General features: G+C 39.3%; 1 protein-coding gene across 4 annotated transcripts in view; it reads left to right on the plus strand.

Annotated features, from left to right (window-relative positions):
• LOC113046148 (zinc finger protein 521) overlaps window positions 1-16,700 on the plus strand; it is a 75,950-nt gene that overhangs the window by 24,879 nt on the left and 34,371 nt on the right. For all 4 annotated transcript variants that reach the window (XM_026207049.1, XM_026207052.1, XM_026207053.1 and 1 more), the window contains 2 exons: window positions 8,780-12,225; window positions 12,545-12,629. In XM_026207049.1, coding sequence (XP_026062834.1) covers window positions 8,780-12,225; window positions 12,545-12,629 — 3,531 coding nt within the window. The remainder of the gene's footprint in view (window positions 1-8,779; window positions 12,226-12,544; window positions 12,630-16,700) is intronic.

Below are 16,700 nucleotides of genomic sequence, written 5' to 3' on the forward strand. Positions count from 1 at the left end.
GGCTGCATTAGAAAAGACTGAATGCTTCTCAGTGTCATGACAAAGGCTGTCCAAAATGTAAAACTCCTTTAAATATGGCCTTGATATGCATTGTTTCTTGATATGCATCCTTCGTGGCCAATACTATTCCAAGATTCACTGTGTGCTGGTGATGACAGGTTTTTTTTTTTTTTTTTCAGAAAAAATGGTAGATTTAAACTTTAAAAAGTAGTTGGATATGTAATGTTACAAAAACGGCTTAAAAGACATTTTAATTTAAACGTATCTTATACATCATACTTTATATTATGTACATAAATGGACCAAGGTGAACATATGAAGAGTTCAGATGAAAAAAATAAGTGCCATTTGGAATGATCAGACTCCAATGTGTAGGTTTAGAAATTTCACTTAAATGGCAATTAATAAGTTGTTTTCATTGCCACTAAAGTGAAATATCTGAACATAAACATGCTGATTCTTGAAAAAAAATTCAGACAGCACTTTTAGACATAACTCTTCATATTTAGACAGATTGTGAACCCCATTTTGGTTGCAGCCCCTGAATTGGGACACATTTATACTGGGGCTAAGCTTTGCAGCACAGTGGCCCTCTACGGCCGGAGTTGCCTGTCATTGATCTAGTCCATTTCCACACCTTTACGACCAAGATCGTGACCAAGGGATGTTGGTTGAGAAGAAAACATGATTAATTTATTGTGGCTTTCTTTTCGAACACTGAGACATACTGACTAGCCACACAAATTCTTGCATATTCTTTGTAACGTTGATGATACTTTGTCGACTTGTAGTTGAGGTCTAGTTCTTCAAAGACCAAGCCAAGACCCAGATACAGAACAATGGCTTTTTACATTTTGAGACCCAGATCCAATGGTTTTAAGATTGTGACCACTAGTCCTCTATTGGAAGATTGGGTCCATTTTGGACCAGTCTTATGTAGCCAGACCTTCAGACTGACAGCAGAAGGTCTGGGCTCCATTGTAGCTTTCATTGGCAAGGAGCGCCCAAGAGGCCTTATGGCAGACGAAAACAGCAAAGCAGCAGTCACAGTTTGGTTTGTTCAGTGCCATGTTTAGGAGTGTGAAAATATAAAGTTGGTGATCCTATAATAAAAGATCAGCATGCAGTCAATACATCATTCATTCAAGAATGTCATCTTTTTTCATCAAGAGTTATAAATGTTAAATCAGTAAAAGAGTGTTGTAGCTCTGGAATAGGGAAATAATTGGGGACCAGAATCGGGGACAGTAATTAAACCCTGAATGATAGATGTAATTACAGTCAGTTATAACATGTCTATGTGTTGATGCGGTCTCCTGCATCCAGTGTTTTTTTACTTTGAAAAGGGGTCAGGGATGTAAATTATGTAAATTATTTGTCTGGTTTGTTTAAACAATAGATCCAGCTTCTGGATGTTACAGAAATAAATAGAAATATGCATTGTCTGCAATGAAACACCCCACCTTAAAGATGTAAAGATGTATTCTTTGTTTTCATTGTCCTGTCTGTTGTTTGTCTGTACTTCTGAGGAATAAGGGAGGGAGAGATGAATATGACTTTGGAGAAACAGAGATGTTTGTTCATCTGGAGTGGATTAGAGTGTATGCAGTGAAAGAGACGGAGAGAAATCTGCAGTTAAAAAGACCAAAGCAGAGCGGCAGTGTGTGGGTCAGGTTTTCCCCACATTGTAGGGACCGAATGTCCCCTCAAGGATAATAAAACCTGAAATCAGCTAGATTATGGAGAGCAGCCAATGGTCCCCTGGAGGAAAACGGCTTAATAAACATACTAAATAACGTCTTAATGAAAATGTAAGAGTGCAGAAAGGTTTTTGTAAGGCTTGGGTTTTGGCTGTAGAGAAAGAGGACAGAAAACATACTATCAAAATAATAGAAGTCAATGGAATTGTCTACTGCAAGAAAACCCCCCCAAAAAACGTAAAAAGTTCAGTAAGTGATTTTTTTTAATTTTTATAAACGTTGTTGATATTTGGAATCACCAAAATAAACACACCTCTACCAATAAGGGTCATGCCCTCATCTTAATAGCTCCACCCCCAAATACATGAACACACTATGCCACACAAGCACCTCCCCCATTACGAGTGGACACGCCCCTTACTTTTGACTGGCTAAGTGTGTATGGGTGCTCGATCTGTTCCCGCGTTTCTCATAAATCCCTTACTGCACAAGTATATGTTTAAAAAGAGCATATTATAGCAAATATATACCTTCAAAGTACACACTTGCATAAGATATTATTTCAGAACATCTTATCACAACTTATTTGCATTTAAGTGGTACTGAATTAGCTTTGACGTCTTGAAAGTAAAATGTTTCTCGATCCTTTTAATAGCACTTAAGCTCAGCTGTGTATCTAACATTGGCATCATTTATAATGCACATGATAAATCTTTAAAGTGTATGACTGCTTGATGCATTATAAAATTATTTGCGTTTCATTCTTGCAATAATGCTCTTAAATTTTTATTGTTATTCCTACTTAAATGCACTTCTGAAATATATTTTATTTGAATTGTCAAAATATTATCCACCCATCCATCTATCCATCGATGCATCATACACATGTTAATACAATCTCATAGTAAAATGGCACTACTTTCAACTAATATTCAATTACTGTATTATTTTTATTTTAGTAATTTCTTTTCGGACCATTAGTCATCAAATGCTCAGTGAACTTAAGATCAGCTTTAATTTAAGCAAACAGAGACACAGCATCTCATACGTCCTCAGAAAACACATCACTGTCATTTGTGCGATTTTTGACGAGGAGTTCTACCCACCTTTGTCCAAATCTAATCATTAATGAATGCAGTGTGTGTGTGTTCAGGCTTGGCGGTGTGTCAGTGTATCTTCACACTGATGGGGAATGCATCTTGACATTTCAGACAGGAGTGCATGAAAAACATGCTGTTCGCCTGACACTTGTTTTCTTTCTGGCCCGTCTCTCCTCTTTCTCTGCGTGTTTTCTCTCTCTTGCATTAGACGTGTTCTTCTATTGTTTCACATGTGGTGTGTGAAACTGAAATAAGTATTAAGTATTAAGCAGATTAATCAGATCCAGGGTGAAGGGTCAGGCAAACTATGCTGAGTTTTAATTGTTCTTTTTTTTGGAAGACTAGACTTCTAGATGACCATTCTCTGAATCTTCCCATTTATGCAGTTCTATGCATTATCACTTGACATTTACCTTCTCTTTCATATAATGGGAGGTGCTTGGCTCATTTTGTCATCGGATTCATCAAATATGGGTAAATTATTTCATAGTATTTCAAAACAATCATACATTACAGTTCAAAGTGCAGCTCATAATCATTTTAACTGGAGGGGGAAATGTTAAAGGAATGGTTTCCCCAAAAATGAAAAATGTATAAATGCATTAATTCACCAATGGATGCTCTGCAGTGAATGGGTGCCGTCAGAATGAGAGTCCAAACAGCTGATAAAAACATCCCAATAATCCACAGCACTCCAGTCCATCAGTGAACATCTGGAGAAGACAAAGGCTGAAATCCAGAATTAAGACGCTTTGAACTAATATGAATCGATAATCCATAATGACAATAAGCCAAAACAGCTCTAAACAAATATGTGGCTGAATTTTGATGTGAAAGACGTCAGGAGATGCACTGTATCACTGGAGGAAGTGTTATTATGGATTATGGACTCCATGGTTTAAATGTAAAATACTTTGAATGATTTGTTTCTCACAAACACGCAGATCGTGACCTGACCAGAGTGGTTTGGATTACTTGTGGATTATTGTGATATTTTTATCAGCTGTTTGGACGCTCTTTCTGATGGCACCCATTCACTGCAGAGAATGTTGTTATGGGACATTCCCACATTTACTGCTTATACGTTACACTTGAAATGCATTGTACAAATTGGTTAAGTACATAGTGGTTATTAACCTATAAATGGTAACGGTCACGTTTACCAATGTTAGGTGAATTTGTCACAGGAGATGTAGAATGCTTGAAAGTTGCTTGGTTTGAAAGTGATTTCTTTGGTGCTTCATTCGTCTCCTTTTTATTTTTATTTTTCAAAATAAGCATTCAATATTAAGTAAAACAGACTTACACAGACACAGGCCCCTCGGGGCCCCTTTAGAGCTCCTTTAGAGCAATAAACGCTGTCACACACTGTTTGCCATTTTGAAGTTGTGGAAACAAGACATGCTGAGAAAAGTGTGTTTGGTGTGAAACAAGCATATGAACTGCTCTGAGCAGTTGGAGTTTGTTTGGCTCATCCATCTGCTTTTTTTATTTGGCCGCCTGTCTTGCTTGTAGTCAATCGCAGACTGTTGTATATGGCTGCTCAGCTCTGGGTGAATCAGTGAAGCGGGCCGGGCCGGGCTCTGCTGGGGGACAGATTGGCCTCCCCCCGGTGGGCCGCGGGGGACAGAGACCCAGCCAAGGCCCCGGGGCAGAATGGCCTTCCTGTTTGCTCACTCATACCTGACCTGCTCAACAGCACTTCCAGTCCCTGAGCGCTGCACGCTGAGACAAGCTCAGGGACGAGGAGCTGATACAAAGAGCCTGATAAAGCCAAGAGAAGAAGAGCTGGGCGCTAACCAGTAATAACAAGATTGCGATAAAATGTAATTTGCAAATGATGAGAGCAGTGTCTCATAATGTTCTGTGTGTCTCTGTAGTTTCACACAAACTCAAATTCACATGCTGCTCACAGTCTTTCAGTGTCTGCATCTGGATATATCAGGACATGAACTTCACCATGAACCACCAAAATAAAGTCTGGATTAAATTAAAGAAAATATGACACAAATGTATTACTGTTGTATAGTAAAACATACCTCTCAAATAACAACATTTATAACATATATGATATTCCTTATGTGACCACAGTCACAATGAGTTATTTATTTTCACATTTTATGTTAAAAGACCTTTTAAATGATTTGTTGGAACGGACGATAGAGTCAGCAAAGTCAGTTCTGAGAAAAATCAAGTAGAATTTTTCTGAAGGTTTCATCGAAAAATCACCAGCACCGTTGCATTGCTTCCTCCAGTTACTTTCTTAATTATTAATGACAATATAGCCATTTAGATTTGTTATTAAAAATAAAAACAGATGCAAAAGCAACAACTAGAACAAATATGAGAAAGAAACCAATAGGACACCATTACTTTCTTCATTTTACATTTAAACAAAAGCAGTCAAGTAAGAAAAACAAATAATCAAATGTGAAAATTATTAAAGTGTGTTTATTATAAATTGATTATGGAAAACACGGAATTTAGGGGGGAAAAAAATCAAATGGATTTCATGGAGCGATAGCTACTTCTTTGTGGAGTTTAATTGTGAACAAACAAGTTATGTTTACATTCATTATCATGATCTACCGAACATGAGGAAAGCATTTCCTTCCCTATTAATAATAAATGAATATCATAGTAAATATTGATATTGTGTAATATGTAAACACACACACACACACACACGTGTATATATGCATCATATGTCATGATTGTCCTATGAACAACAGTCGCTAAAAGTAGCTTTCAAAATTATTATTTGGTCAATTTTTCATTTATTGAGGCAATGCAAATGCATTTTGATCGATATAAGGCTTTAGCAGTCTTCTTAGTCTTAGGTTCTTGATCATTTTTCCCCACACAGTAAATCCTGAGAACAGAAGGAGTGACTGTCCTAGTTTTCTCATCCCTATCTGTCATTTGTCTGGTCTTTCTGGGTGTCCACCTGTGCGCGGTGATTTCTGGGACACTGACCAAGTGTTAGAGTGTATGATCGGGCACACGGCTAAATGTGGACAGACTCGCTGATGCGCTGCTGCTCTCCTGCGCTGGACAGGAAGCTGTGGATGTCAGACGCCAGAGCTCTGAGCTCACTATATTGCACCTCCATTTGTTACCTTAAGAGCTATTTATCTGATTTACTGTAACCCATAAAGATTAGACTTAATTAATGCATATAGGTTGGTTCAGTGATCATAAATCATAATTTTGATATATATATAAAATATATTTAAAATGTACTAAATGCAAATCATTATAAATGTGTATTTTTTATTTAGTAGATTTTTGTTTATTATAAATGTCTGTCAGTACATTTAGCAGTACACCATATTTAACCATTTTTCAATAGAATAGAATTATGCCATAAAAAAACACTTACAAAAGCCAGTCTTAATTCAACTCATAGCATTTACATATATAAAATGCTTATAAAATAGGTAGAAAATTTTTGAAACTATTTTACTGGTATGGGAACAAACTCTTTTTCTAGTGATTTTTGGCTTGATGATGTTTTTCTCAGCGGTCCGGGAATTTAGGTCAGCATGATGCAATCACAGCTGAAGAGTCAGTAACTGGCCTCCTAAACAAGATTAAACCGTCTCAGCTGTAGCCTGTTAGAAATGATGATGGATGGAGATACGAGGAGGAGGCCTTTAGATGAGCTTTCAAGTCCAATACATCAATGTAGTCTTATATTATGCAAATAAAGTAGTCTTTTAAATGTTGAAACCTTATGTTTAAAGAATATTTCAGGTTAAATAAAGTTTCAAACTCTTGAGGTGACCAGTGTGGAGCACATTCACTTATGCCATATTCCATATGTGTGTATGCTTATCTTTTTCTGTGAATCGCCTCTGAATATGAATGTGATATTATGATGGAGCACCTTTATTTAACTGTGGGATAAAGCAACCGCAGATATTCAGGACTATTAAAGTACATTATTGCATTGCCAAGCACTCTTGAAGCTGCTGTCAAAAGTGATTCCAGCTGTGCAGAGATGTTGCTTTGAGAGCTACATACTGTAGACTAAAACCCAGCACCAACGTCAGCCCATAAGATGGAGGTCTTCCTCTGTAGAAGTGGCAGGATGTTGGACAGCGATGCTCAGGAAGGCTTTGGCAGGCCAACAAAGACAGACCCTCATCTGTCGGGTGTAGGTTTTCAGGACCAGCATCCCCTTTGGCAGGCACACAGAGGCCCCTGCCATGAGCCGGGGATGAGGACCCATGAGACTCTGGCTTTTATTTACTCAGGCAGCTAACGTCCTGCACATTTCTCGTCTGAGTGAAGGAAGGAAAAAACAAGACACGTTACAGAGACAAAAACATGCTGTCTTTTTGCCCTGACTCTGATCCCGTCAGTCAGTGTTCACACTCTTGTCTGTGAGCACTAGACAGTGCTGACGTTTGTGTTTAATCGTGAAGTTTGCTGATCAGGAATACATTGCTTACGTATTTAATTGCATAAAATTTGTGATAAAATGTTGTCTGAACAATATTAACAAAAACAAGTATTTGTTCATACTTTTAGTTCAGGATGTTCCACACAGTGCAGTCAATATAGGACAGGAGGAATTATTCAGAATGTGTATCTTGGGCTGTGCTGCATAAAGCTGTGTGTTAAGAGGAACAGCGGGTCAGCCTGCATTGTTATCTGTTTCCTGAAGATATGCTGCCAAGGGATAAGTGCTCATAAATGCATGTTACCGTGGCAGATCCTGAGGTAAAAACAATGGAAGAGACATGAATATGTGAGTAGGTTGCTTGAAGATGTTTCATAAATCCTAGCCATTTCCCCATTGTTTTTTTTTCTTTCTCAGCTCTGACTCTTGGCAGTTTATTGGTTGGCAATTCACTTCGTTATTTAAAGGGATATGGACAAAAGCTGGGTTGGTGGATTGTTTGAAAACTAGCTGGTTTTAAATAAGGCGTGTATAATTAGGTTACATTGTGTTCATCTGGCCCTGATCAGATATGTTTCTTGTGGATACATGGACACTAATAATCATAGACCTTCATATAGTAAATCAACTGATTATAAACTAAATAGATGCCAAAACTATAACCTTTTATTTAGTTCAGCAGTAATCTTCTAAATGGAGTCCTGAATGCTCATGGGTTAATCATTTATAGGCATGCAAAAGTTCATAACCCAAATATTGTGAGTGCAGTGCACAATATTCAACATTTAGAGGCTTTTTATGCTGCATCTATTTTAAAAAGGTAATTTATCTGTTCTGACAGACACATAGAAGTGGATTTCACACTATAGAAATTCAACACCAGACTCCAGAAAATATCAAGTATTTAAATAAATATACATACATACAGATCAAAACCTTTCATCAAAGTTGTCCTAAAACCAAAACTTTTTTGATCCACCTCAAATGTTGACTGTTATATAGCTACACATTTCATGGGGTGTACTTACTTTTTAACACCAGGGATTTACAAGTCTGACAGTGATTGTCTTGGAACGTACTGTTCAAGGTGGAGAATTTGTACACAAATGGCACTGAAGTTTGTCATTCCCATAGCTGACTATAAGCAACCTTTGAATTGATTACACACATTTTGGGATATTTACTTCAATGAAATCTCCACAACACATTAGAACCACTCATGTACAGAGCAAATTATTAAAAACATGACTGAACTTAGTGTTAAAGTCAGGTTTATTTGAAAAGGACACATAAGGATATACATTGTTTCAAAGCAGATTTATGGAAAATATTGCATACAAATAGGAGGTTAGGAGTCAATCTTTCTAACCACTGGGCCACTACTTCGAAATTAAGACAGGCATGCAAATTAAATGTATTTTCTGTAGGCCCTGAGGATAACTAATATAATTTTGAATGGATAGATTTCTGACAAATACAGTTTGTTACAAAAGAGACATATTGTTGCATATGTGTACCACCAAACAGTAAAAAGGTAATGCATTCCGTCTTATCTTCTGTTTTTTTGACAGATGGAACTGATATAGAAGATGACCCATCCTGCTCTTGGCCTGCATCATCGCCATCCAGTAAAGACCACACGTCTCCAGGCCACATCGATGACTATGAATATGGTGAAGATAAAGGAGGTGCAGGCCTACCCTACCCATGCCAGTTTTGTGCAAAATCCTTTAGTCGCCTGAGCTTCCTTAAGTGCCACGAGCAGAGTCACAGAGATAAGCTTCCCTTCAGCTGCACATTCTGCAGTCGCTTGTTCAAGCACAAGCGCAGCCGTGACCGACACATCAAGCTTCACACAGGTGACAAGAAGTACCACTGTGGAGACTGTGACTCTGCTTTCTCACGCAGCGATCATCTAAAGATCCATATGAAAACACACGTTGCCAACAAGCCCCATAAATGCCCAGTGTGCCGCCGGGGGTTCTTGTCCACCAACTCACTTCACGGACACATGCAGGTGCATGAACGTGGGAAGGATGGAGCGAATACAAGGTCCCCTCAAGAGTGGAGGTTAAAAGAGACTCGCAAATGCAGCCGCTGTGAGGAGGGTTTCGACATGCCTGAGGAACTGCAGAAGCACATTGCAGAAAGCCACCCAGAGTGCTCTTCTCCAGGAGTGAGTCTCGAACCTGGCCTGCGGTGCATCTACTGCCACGAGCCGTTCAGTGATGAAGGGACACTTCTGAGCCACATCAATCAGGTGCATGGGAGAGATACAAACATCAACATGTGCACTGTTTGCTCTGAGCAATTTCCTACTGTAGAGGAGCTGTACACTCACATGGATATCCACCAACTCCCAGAGTCCAGCAATAGCTCCTGCGTGTTGCCTGTAGGTTATACTTCTGTTTCAAGCACTACTCCAGACTCCAACCTCTCGGTTGATAGTTCGACCATGGTTGAGGCCACTTCTGCAGTGCCCAAGACACGTGGGAGAAGAAAGAGGGCCACCCATAATAACATGTATGGGCGATCTTCCAAACAACCAAAAATCGAATACAGCTGCATTTACTGCAACAAACAAGTTTTCTCAAGCCTCTCTGTGCTGCAGATTCATCTGAAGACCAAACATGTTGACAAGCCAGAACAGGCTCATACCTGCCAATATTGCTTGGAGATCCTTCCATCCCTTTGCAATTTGAACGAGCACCTGAAACAGATCCACAAAGCTAAGGATCCTTTGGGTGTACTGGCTAACCTGTCTGATGACGAGCTGCAGTGCAATTTCTGCCCAGAGGTTCTTGGAAACCTTAATGCTCTGCAAGAGCACATACGGTGCTCCCATGGCTTTCTTAATCCAGTCGCTAAAGAAAGCAATGCATTTTTTTGCCCCAAGTGCTTTATGGGATTTTTAACTGAGACCACTCTAGAAGAACATGTCAGACAGACGCATTGTGACTCTGAAAGCGTACAGTTTGATTCTCCTCTGGCAGTCACTCCAAAAGATCCCATTGTGGAGATCTACTCCTGCTCATACTGTACCAACTCCCCCATTTTTAACAGTGTCATGAAGCTTAACAAGCACATAAAGGAGAACCACAAGAACATCCCTCTTGCTCTCAATTATATCAACAATGGGAGAAGATCTCTGCGAGTCCTGAGCCCCTCATCTCCAGTCTCTGTAGATCAGGCCTCACTTTTCAATCAGAACAGCACTTCCTTATGTTCAAGTGAGTTCATCTGTAACCAGTGTGGTGCTAAGTACACCAGTTTAGACCTTTTCCAGACACACCTAAAGACCCACCTTGATGGTGTCGTGCCACAGCTAACCTGTCCACAGTGCAACAAGAACTTTCCTAACCAAGAGTCTCTTCTGAAACATGTGACTGTTCATTTCACCATCATGTCCACATACTACATCTGTGAGAGCTGTGACAAGCAGTTCACATCTGTGGATGACTTGCAGAAGCACCTTCTGGATATGCACACCTTTATGTTTTTTCGCTGCACTCTCTGCCAGGAGGTGTTCGACTCTAAAGTATCAACTCAACTCCATCTTGCAGTGAAGCACAGTAATGAGAAAAAGGTATACCGATGTACTTCCTGCAACTGGGATTTCAGGCATGAAGCTGACCTTCAAATGCATGTCAAACATAGTCACCTTGAAAACCAGGGTTGTTCACACCGTTGCATCTTTTGCAGTGAGTCATTTGGTACCGAAGTAGAGCTGCAGTGTCATATTACTACCCATAGCAAGAAGTATAATTGTCACTTTTGCTGCAAAGCCTTCCATGCTGTTTATCTGCTAGAACGCCACCTTCGTGAAAAGCACTGTGTGTTTGAGGGAAAGACCCAGAACTGCAGCACCAATGGATCCACGTATGGTAGCGGTGATTCTGTTGCCAAAGATGATGGAGACTTACAGGCCTTTCTGACCAACAGCCATGGAGGAACTGTTGCAGGGGAGTCACATAACAGTCGGGATGGCAGCGAAGAAGACTTTGATACCTCAGAGATCATGTATAGCTGTGACATCTGTGGTGCATCCTATACCATGGAGTCTCTTCTAACCAATCACCAACTTCGTGACCATAACATTCGTCCTGGAGAGAGTGCTATACACAAGAGGAAGGCAGAAATGATCAAAGGAAACCACAAATGCAACGTCTGCTCTAGAACCTTTTTCTCGGAGGGAGGACTTCGGGAGCATATGCAAACGCACTTAGGGCCTGTCAAACACTACATGTGTCCCATTTGTGGAGAGCGCTTCCCTTCCCTACTTACTCTTACAGAACACAAGGTCACTCACAGTAAAAGCCTGGACACCGGAAGCTGCCGGATCTGTAAATTACCTCTTCAGAGTGAGGAAGACTTCCTGGAACATTGTCAGATGCATCCTGATTTGCGCAATTCTTTGACTGGCTTCCGCTGTGTGGTCTGCATGCAGACCGTCACCTCAACTCTAGAACTCAAGATCCACGGCACCTTTCACATGCAAAAGACTGGAGTGACATCTATGAATCAACCAACTGCATGCTCAGCTGCCACAGAATTTCAACACAGTCAAAGTCAAAAATTTGTCAGGTGTGCTGCATGTCTCAAAGAGTTCCACTCTAAGCAGGACTTGGTGAAACTTGACATTAATGGTTTGACATATGGTCTTTGCACGCTATGTGTCAGTGTCGCTGGTAGCAAGAGTTCGAGTGTAAATGGAGGGAAGCCGCTGCATCAAGGGGCTCAAACCTCGATGGGTCCTGCTGCTGGATGGACCCATGGGGAAAGCCTTAGCCCTGGTCCTGTAAAGGGAAAGACTGCCTGTTCTTCCTCATCGTCTTCATCAGTATCACCTTCTGTATCCAAGACCCGCTGTACCAGTTGCAATGTTAAATTCGAGTCAGAGGCAGAGCTTCAAGCTCACCTACAGACAGTGCACAGAGACCAAACACCAGAAGCTGCTCTGTTACAGACCCCCAATGGCTCCCCCTTGTCACGAGTTAGCCCAACCCAAAGTGACGAGGTAAGGTGTGCCTTTCAGTAAACCTACAGTGCATGCTCAGTATTTGCCATTAGTATATAAATAGCGATATTGGGATTTTTTATTGGTTTATACCAATTACATTATAATGGTTATTTTGATGGTCTCATTTAGACATTCTGTTGACTATACGTAATTTTGCTACAACATGTCAACTAACTCTCATTGATGGGGGACTATCAAAATAAAGGGTTTCCAAAAGGAGTGCAATTATATTATACATTATAAGGGACATCATACATCAGCATCATACTCCAACACAATTAATTACTATTTGGTGTTTCTCTTTCCCACTCTTTAGAAGAAGACTTACCAGTGCATCAAGTGTCAGATGGTCTTCTACAGTAAATGGGACATTCAGGTCCATGTGGCTAATCATATGCTAGGTAAGACTGTTTTGGATTTGTAAGAAGTGGCTAAACATTTGTCAATTCAACTTCAATGCCAATTTTGGGAATTGCTATTAAGTGTGACCATGTAACTTGTATTACTGGAATACGACTCTTGTATATAGTCAAGGATAAAACAGGGTTTTAAAACATAAATGTGCTTAAATATTTCAGTTTGAGTGTTAAAAAAAAATGGAGCAAAATTTTAGGGTGGAATGTTTGTGTATTTGAGGAAAATAACAGATTTACTGTAGTCAAGGGTCTTATGTGGTTATCTCCCTTACCTGTTCTTTATTCATTCATTTATTCATTCCTATTCATGTTTTGGTGTGTTTTATTGAAAAGGAAAATGTGTCAGAACAGAATTGCCTCTCTGCTGGTGAAGCATGTTCCATTTTTCTTAGTAGAGATAGAAGCTTTATATTTTCAGTTGGTTCTGCTGAAACCCATTCTGTTGCAGTCTCCTATGAAGTTTGTGTATATCTGGACAGTAATTCCCTATAAACCAGCATTTGTCAAAAAACAAAGGCCTGATTTGAGAAGCTTTACATATATTTTCCCTTGAAAAAGGGCCCACATTCTGCTTTTAATGGCCATCTGTAAAGATGCAGTGAAACAGGGCTGCAGGGTTATCTGCGCTCAGCTGTCAGTGTTATTATGCTATGTAATGGAGCGGGGACTATGCTCTTCGGGGTGTTGTTTCTAGGCACATGTCCCTGCTATATTGCCATCCATAAATTTAAATATGTAGAGAATGGGATGCTATTAAGCATGAGCATAAAAGCTAGTAGGTCCTTGTAACCTGGCCTTGTGGTTCGTAAATATAAAAAGGTGTGCTTTGTTTTGTTTTGTTTTTCCTGGCAGATTTTATTCACAGTCATTAATATTGTTGATTTCCACAGAGACATTTTCCAGAAGGCAGTCGGATAAGGTAAGAAGGTGGAGGTAGGTGTGAACTGGACAGTAGGGACTGATCTTGGCCACAGGAGCACTGAAGTGCCTGTGGATAGAAAATCACAGTGTGATCGGCCCAAATCCAGATTAGCTGTTTAGTTGGTTAGTCTTTTGTTAAAGATGTAGAAAGGTCTTCCTTTGGTTTGATTTGTGTGCATGATCCAGCCAATGACACTTGATCAGGTCAGCATAACCCCAACATATTTGAGATTTTATGTGATCAGGCAAAAAGAAAAGGGGCAAATTTCCATCCTCCTCTAAAGCTTTTGCCATGTTGGTGGGCCACCTTCTCAAGGACGGTCACACATGGGGTGGGGGTGGCTGATTACAGTAGCTCATGCTCACACAGCAAACACATCCAGCCTTGTGTTGCTCTGGTGCGCTGCTGGGGGGGAATGGCCTGGGCGGCCCAGCCAGAGTAGGTGGGTGAGGTGGATGGCAGAGAGCAGTTGGTGCAGGCTTGGAGCAGTGTAGGATGCACATTTGTTGTCCAGCAGGCCACTCTGTGTGAAGCAGCGCTGTGGGCTGATGTCCTGCTGAAAGCAAAGAGGAGAAAATCTTCTGAATAAAAAAAGGCATTTCTTTACAATATTCTATCTCATTTTGTTGACCTTTCTAAACAGGCTCTCATTTGAGCAGATCCTTTCACTCAGTAAGAATAAAATATATATCCTCTGTGTGTGTGCGTGCATGTGTGTGTGTGTGTGTGTGTGTGTGTGTCTGTGTGTGTCTGTGTGTGTCTTAATTCTTGAATGAATCAACCATTTGAATGAATTGGCAGATTTAGTTTCTTATTTAGAGTATAATTTCATTAAACAATAATACAAATAAAAACATTAAAGTGATAGTTGTAGTCTAAATGTTTATGTATAATACATTTTATGTTAAATCAAATAAAATATTTATTTTTAAAGTTTCAGTTTGTAATGTCTACTTGATACTTACTCATTTAACACAAAAATAGCTTTAAATAATCTTTTGTAGGTGTTTTCACAGTCAAATTTATTTTGAGATTAACTAGATTAATTAATGGACACCATGCAATTAATTGGCAAAACAATTTTATCTACCGACAGCCCTAATATAAATATAGAAAGAAAAATATGTTGTTTATAAATGAAATATATTTATATTTAATATAAATTATATGAATAAAAATATACATGTAAATACATTTAAATATTTTCAAAATATATGCAGTATGTGTATTTTGATATATACATAATAAAAATACACACACAAGTAAACAAAAACTTTTATCTTGGATCTTGATTAATCATTTGACCGCAATTTAGATGTTTAGATTAATCGAATAATCGTTTGAATATTTTTGTTCTGCTTTAAATAAGGACAATAATTCTGATGTGATTACTAACACAGTAAATCAAATGTAGATTACATGATTCTAATTTTAACTGCAGTTTGTTATTAAACACTACATATGAAGTTAATATATTTTAAATGTAATGCATTGCAACAATAATTAAAAATGTTTAATGACAATGTGTAATGACATATGTTTCAATATACATACCCCTCCCCCCACTCGTGCAAAATATGTGCATATGTATTAGCATTAGTATTTACATTTACATTTATTCATTTAGAAGACACTTTTATCCGAAGTGCCTTACAATTTTGGAATATATCAAGTGATTAATCTTAAAGAGGCAAAAAGACACAGGAATGACTCTTTATACCAAGTTTCACATGTTGTTCAAATAAGTACTAGCTAGACTGGGGATTAAGTAAAGAGTAGCAAAGGTTTTCTTAGTTTTTTATTTATTTATTTTTATTTTATTTTTTTAGGATTAAGTCAGATGGTGATGGGAAGATCATTCCACCAGCCAGGAATGGTGAATTAAAATTTTCTTCATAGTTATTTTGTGGCTCTCTGTGATGTTACCACAAGGCGTTGTTCACTAGTAGATCTCAGACTTCTGGAGGGAATGTAAATTCACAATAGTGAGTGGAAGTAGGTGGGTGCTGAGCCCCTGGCTGTTCTAAACGTAAAAAAAATAAATAAATATCCAAAGCGACTTACAATTGGGGGATACATAAAGCAATTTTTCTTAAAGAGGCCAACAGACCCAGGAAGTGCTTGTAATGCCAAGTTTTAGACATTTTTCAAATAACTACAAGCTAGAAAAAAGGAATAAATGAAGAATTATTTATAAATACCTTTATTTATTTATTTATTTTTACGATGAAGCCCAAGTAGTTTCGAAAGAGATGAGTTTTCAGCTGTTGCCTGGGAAGATCATTCCACCAGCCAGCAATGGTGAATGAGAATGTTCTGGAAATGGATTTTGAGCCTTTCCGTGATGGTACCATGAGGCGTCGCTCACTAGTGGATCTCAGATTTCTGGAGGGGATGTAGATTCGTAATAGCGAGTGGAAGTAGGCGGGTGCTGAGCCTGAGGCTGTTCTATATCCAAGCATCAATGTCTTGAACTTGATGCGAGCCGCAACCAGTAACCAGTGCAAAGAGATAAAGAGAGGTGTTACATGGGCTATTTTGGGTTCATTGAAGACCAGTCATGCTGCTGCATTCTGAATCATTTTGGTTTGATTTGTGCTTGATTGAAGTCCAGCCAGAAGTGCATTGCAGAAGTCCAGCCTAGAAATGACAAGGACCTGGAAAAGAAATTGTCCAGCATACTCTGTAAGAAAGGGCCTGATCTTTCTGATGTAAACCTGTGCAACCAATGCAAATCTGTAAGATCAAGCAGTCTTTGCGATGTGGTCTTTGAAGGTCAGCTGGTAATCAAAGGTTACACAAAGATTTCTGACCAAAGTTGATGGGGAAATTTTAGAAGAGCTTGATGAAGAAATCATCCTGTAGAGTTGGAGTGGCAGGGGAAGACAAGAAGCTCAGTCTTTGCCAGGTTGAGCTGTAATTAATATTCTTTTATACATGCCAAGATGTCCGCCAGGCAGCCTGAGATCCATGCAGCTACCGTTGGATCATCTGGTTGAAATGAAAGATAGAGCCGTGTGTCATCAGCATAGCAATGGTAGGAGAATCCATGTGCCTGTATGATGGGACACAGTGATGGTGTGTATATGGAGAAGAGGAGGGGTCCTAGAACTGATCCCTGAGGTACCCCAATG

This window comes from Carassius auratus, chromosome 27 (genome assembly GCF_003368295.1).
Source record: "Carassius auratus strain Wakin chromosome 27, ASM336829v1, whole genome shotgun sequence".
NCBI lineage: Eukaryota > Metazoa > Chordata > Actinopteri > Cypriniformes > Cyprinidae > Carassius > Carassius auratus.